Consider the following 4,535-nt stretch of genomic DNA (forward strand, 5'->3'; position numbering starts at 1 on the left):
GGAAACCAAAGATATACATGAAGTTTGAAAACAACCCCCTTACATAAAAGGGGGGAACAAAAAGAGGCAAGAAGCCCAAACAACAACATCCAAACACAGGACAGAACCTGCAAAAACAGTCTAAAACGAAAAAACAAAGCTCGAAGCCCCAACAAGCATGACAGCAACAAACAACCAGAGAGGTAGATCACCACGCAAGGAACAAGCCACAGCTACATAGAATCCGGGAAGTCCGGACGGCTGAGATTTTTCTTCCTCCCCAGGAGTGATTTCTTTGCGTTTGGTAGGGGCAGAATAGCTTGGAGATGAAGGGGTGGATTTCTGATCATTGAAAAGATTTTCCCAAGGGAGACTTGCAGGTGGCAATAGATCAATCCTCATCCAGAAGGTTGCTATTGAAGGACCAGATGTTGAAGCCATTCCTCATCCACGACTTCTTCAAGTTGCCACTAACGCTGAAGAGAGCCAGGATTTGGAACAAGCCTTACCTGCAAACAAGCACAATTATCATAATGAATAACTAGAACATTTTGGTGTTTCCCAATTGTGTGCAAAATATCCACTCACCTTAGCAGGTTCATTTCCGCCACCTACTTCAGGAACGAGGAGAGCAAGTATCGGATCACCCGCCAAGCAATTGAACTCTAATGCATGTACAACCAACAACAATGACTCCCAGGTAAGAATGTGAACAACTTATAGGGATACTTTCCCATAGACCCCATTCAACATTTCCGAAAGTAGGGAAGCTCGCATAGCCGTAATATCTTTCTGGGTGAAATCGAGGCTAGCGTCACGGGTAATGTATTCCATCTCTTTCAAAACGAACAGCCCACAGTCGTGGCTGCAAAACATGAAGCAAAACCGAGAAGCAGAATTAATCGTTTACGGAGGTATCGTAAACTGAAGTAATTGCACGTAACATACCTGTTACCTTGTAGGGGCCGATCGACCACTACATCAATGGGGAATGCAGTTATATCAATGTCTTTGACCATTCTGAACCATTTAACAAGGTAATCGACCTACAAATGAAGAATTCCGTACGTTAGGGCAATAGTAACAAAAATTTAATTAATAATTGCCATACGAATCAAGTAAAGAGTAGTACTCACAAGGGGTTGCACCTTCCTAGAATCCGTGTGACTGTAAAGAGAATCGTAAACAAGGAAGGAACGATGCCCCATATCCAACACGAGAAGTACCCAATGAACCATATCAATGTTAATTGGAATGAGTACTTTTCGTATCTCTTGAAGAGGGGTGTTCTCTACACGAGTTAGGAATCTGGAACATGCATCGGGACGTTCACATCTTTCGTCAAGAATAACTTGCTGCAACCAAAAAAACACCTTGTTAGAATTGCCCGCAGCTTCAGAAACAAAAACCATTACTTATAAGTTAATTTAATCTCACAGGTAGATGGGTAGCAAGGCAAATGCATGATCCCTTTTTTTTTGTTCGCCAACATTCGTCCCGCAAGTTCAAGTAATCCGTATATACATTAACAATCTACAGAACATACCATAGGTCAACGAGAAGGAATTTAAGAAGATATGTGTACCAACGCATTATTCACGCTTTACGTTACTAACTGAACCATATAACATCTTACCGGAGATGATATCCACCCTCTACGATCGGTTAGTATAAGCAAGTCTTCTTTACACATGTGGTACCCATCACTGTGAATGACTCTCTCACTGCAAATCGAGTAAAAAGTCACCTACCTCTATGTAACTTTTACAGTCATATAATTATACTGAAACAACCTATGTATGAAATTAATCGGAGATATTAGAATTAAAAAAGAATGTAGGTTGTACGAAAATTTACCTAGGTGCTAGCGCTGCCAATGCATCCACCTTCATCGCTGCAGGCCCGGTGATATTGCGAAGAGCATACATGCTTTTCCGGTTGCTTATGACATAAGGTGAACTGACTGCTCTACTAGGTTGTAACTTCCTTCCACGTTGCTTCACATTTTTTTCAATGCTCCCAATAACTTTTTCATCTTGTTTCTTATTTGATTTCTTACTCTTACTGAGGTTCAAATCAGGACTGTCAACCAAGATAACCATTTTAGCTGCAGCATCCCTGACATCCCTAGTAATTAGGCTATCAATAGAGATATGTTCTACGCTATCATCAACTATGTGTTTCCCCATATCATCTACAAAAACACCATCCCCTACTTCCCCCTTCTCAGTCACTATCTCGGCTTCCCCATCCATATTGTCGGCCTCTCGTTCCCTCTTTCTTGTTATCTTCGTTGGGATATTATTCCCTGACTCCAAACCTTCCCTCTTTCTGGAATCTCTCCCGAACAAATGAATTTTTACCTCCCTCATTTCACGTTCAACTCTGGTTAACCTCTCCAACAATGAACTATTTGTAACGGATTCATCTACTTCGGACTTCCCATGTTCCCCTCTTCCTCTCGTACTTCTCGTCCTTCGTTCCCTCCTCTGATATGTCGCAATTGGCCTCATTGGATCCCTCAGTACAGGCAGAGTTTGACCCATGCAATCCCCCACTGGGACCACAATTGAACCGACTGAATCGCAAGGAATACTACCATCGTCGTGTTGATCATCGAGTCGAAGTAGAGATTCTTCCCTTGTCGTAGCTTCGACCCTCCTAACCACCTGGAATACATTCCATATTACTAATTACAAATACGACTGTAAAAATAACACGAAAGACATACAACGACCAACATGCATTATACTCTCACCTCTGCGGCTTTCACCGTCCCACGAATAATACAGTTAATCAACTGTTGATGCTCCATCTTCTTCGTATTCATCTGAGCGGTCCACTTAAATAGACGCGGATACGCATCAGCAGAATTAGGTGCCCATAACGTCGTATGCTCAAATAGCCATACCTGATATCAAAGTAGATTAGATCCGCATAAGATAGAAACAAAAAAACTATATGCAATGAATGGAAAATTACCTGTAAAATAATAGAGCAACCCAATATATGTCCCTTTCCACCGAGTGTAGCATGTGAATCTAATGATCTGACCAAGAACTCATGAACGGGATAAGCCCATGCAACATTTCCTATAGTCTGCAGATCAATATACGGGAAGAGGCAAGAACATGCCTTCTGGTCCCTCTGCGCAAACAAGACAGTGCTGCAGAATAACAATATCAAATGCTTCACAGTCGACTTCACGAAGTCTTCTTCGTCTGAATCCATATCGGCATGAATAACCTTGACGACCTCGTCAAAGGTGGCGGTTGGACCCCCAAACCTCCAACCATCCACAGTATCACTGCTAGACCAATCAAATTGCGGCCTTTCCCCAATCATACTTAAACCTAATATTTTAGCTACATCACTAACTAGAAATGGGAGTACGATGCGGCCCAAACAAAAAGCTTTCCGTTTGGGATCCCATTTATTTACCATTGTCGTCAAAATCTTCTTCCGCAACTGGACATCTTCGAGGCCCTCATGCAGAATCAAATCTGTAAATGGGGTATCCTTTATGAAATTCCTATGCACATCCCGTAACCGAATATTTTGTAGGGACTCGTGAAAGCGTGACGGACAGCATCTAGATAAGACATATTTCGCCTGCAAAAATGGCACTATTAAACAATTGAGCGAGAAAGAGCAGGAGATGCAGACGGAAAATATAACAGTTACTCACCATCACGAAAATGGAAACAATTGATGGGAAAGATCAACAATTTTGTTAACTTCGTCTGTATCTGTCGAAACCACCAACAATCACTTGAAACACAATATTAGTCTATTCAAACACAGTATTACTCCATTGAAACAACAAGGATAGAGAAACCATATGTAATCACTTTAAACAACACAGGGCTCCCCAAATAACTGGAAACAACCAGACGTAAAGATCATGAACACCATATATGACAACCGTACCTAATCCCTTCAAATTTAAACAATCAAACATCGGTTCAAACAACATATGGCTCCCCAACTAATAGCAACCATAACAAACCGTACGAGACTCAACCAAAACCATTCAAACTTAAACCACCAAAAATCACTTCAAACAACCATAGCTATATAGATACTTGCATCAAATTCATAAGAACCATCAGAAACATACCATGCAAGTAAGACACAGAAATATAACGATAATAACATTTAATCCATCCATCCATAATAACATATGAAACCCGTATATAACATAACATCCATGAACCATTACAAAAAAAAAAAAACAAATTTAAAAGAAACATAACATCCATCTATCCATAAATGAACCACAGCAACGCTCTAATGATCTGGGGGCAACAGATGGCGGACCAAGTTGGTCAGTGAAGAAACCTGGTCTGTGAGTGAGGTGACCGCTGTGCCGAAGTCCTGGCGGAGGGTGGAGATCTCGGTGCGTACCCCAGTCAAAGCTTGCTGAGTCGCCAATTGGTCCTGATGATGGGATTGTAAAAGCTGATGAACCGCGGTAAACTGCGCGTCAAGGTGCTGACGATGTGCACGAAGCTCCTGCGCAACAAACTCCTGTGATGCAAAACGCTAAGCCGGCT

The 4,535-nt window shown here is 41.7% G+C and overlaps 1 protein-coding gene across 2 annotated transcripts; it reads right to left on the reverse strand.

The window, feature by feature from the left end:
* Window positions 1-208: 208 nt before the first annotated feature.
* On the reverse strand, window positions 209-4,163 carry LOC143878616 (uncharacterized). Of its 2 annotated transcripts, XM_077380887.1 has the most exons (10): window positions 3,668-4,163; window positions 2,962-3,591; window positions 2,738-2,890; window positions 1,837-2,648; window positions 1,616-1,703; window positions 1,417-1,512; window positions 1,116-1,334; window positions 928-1,025; window positions 568-844; window positions 209-488 (listed from the first exon to the last, which is right to left on the reverse strand). In XM_077380887.1, the coding sequence occupies exons 1-9, from the start codon at window positions 3,668-3,670 to the stop codon at window positions 697-699; spliced, it is 2,247 nt and encodes a 748-aa protein (XP_077237002.1). In that variant the 5' UTR covers window positions 3,671-4,163; the 3' UTR covers window positions 209-488; window positions 568-696. The 2 variants fall into 2 exon arrangements, with proteins under 2 accessions (XP_077237002.1, XP_077237003.1); XM_077380888.1 differs by lacking the exon at window positions 209-488 and having other exon boundaries at window positions 702-844; window positions 935-1,025.
* Between the last annotated feature and the right edge of the window lie 372 nt (window positions 4,164-4,535).

Source organism: Tasmannia lanceolata, unplaced genomic scaffold, assembly GCF_043159265.1.
Source record: "Tasmannia lanceolata isolate RefF3 unplaced genomic scaffold, GAP_Taslan_0.1 ptg000006l, whole genome shotgun sequence".
Classification (NCBI taxonomy): domain Eukaryota; kingdom Viridiplantae; phylum Streptophyta; class Magnoliopsida; order Canellales; family Winteraceae; genus Tasmannia; species Tasmannia lanceolata.

What these genes read in the sequence shown, in the direction of transcription:
- LOC143878616 (XM_077380887.1), bottom strand. An exon ending in GCCTTGCTACCCATCTACCT is followed by an intron (nt 1,335 to 1,416) that starts GTGAGATTAAAT and finishes TTTTGGTTGCAG; the next exon opens with CAAGTTATTCTTGACGAAAG. An exon ending in CTAGGAAGGTGCAACCCCTT is followed by an intron (nt 1,026 to 1,115) that starts GTGAGTACTACT and finishes CTTCATTTGTAG; the next exon opens with GTCGATTACCTTGTTAAATG.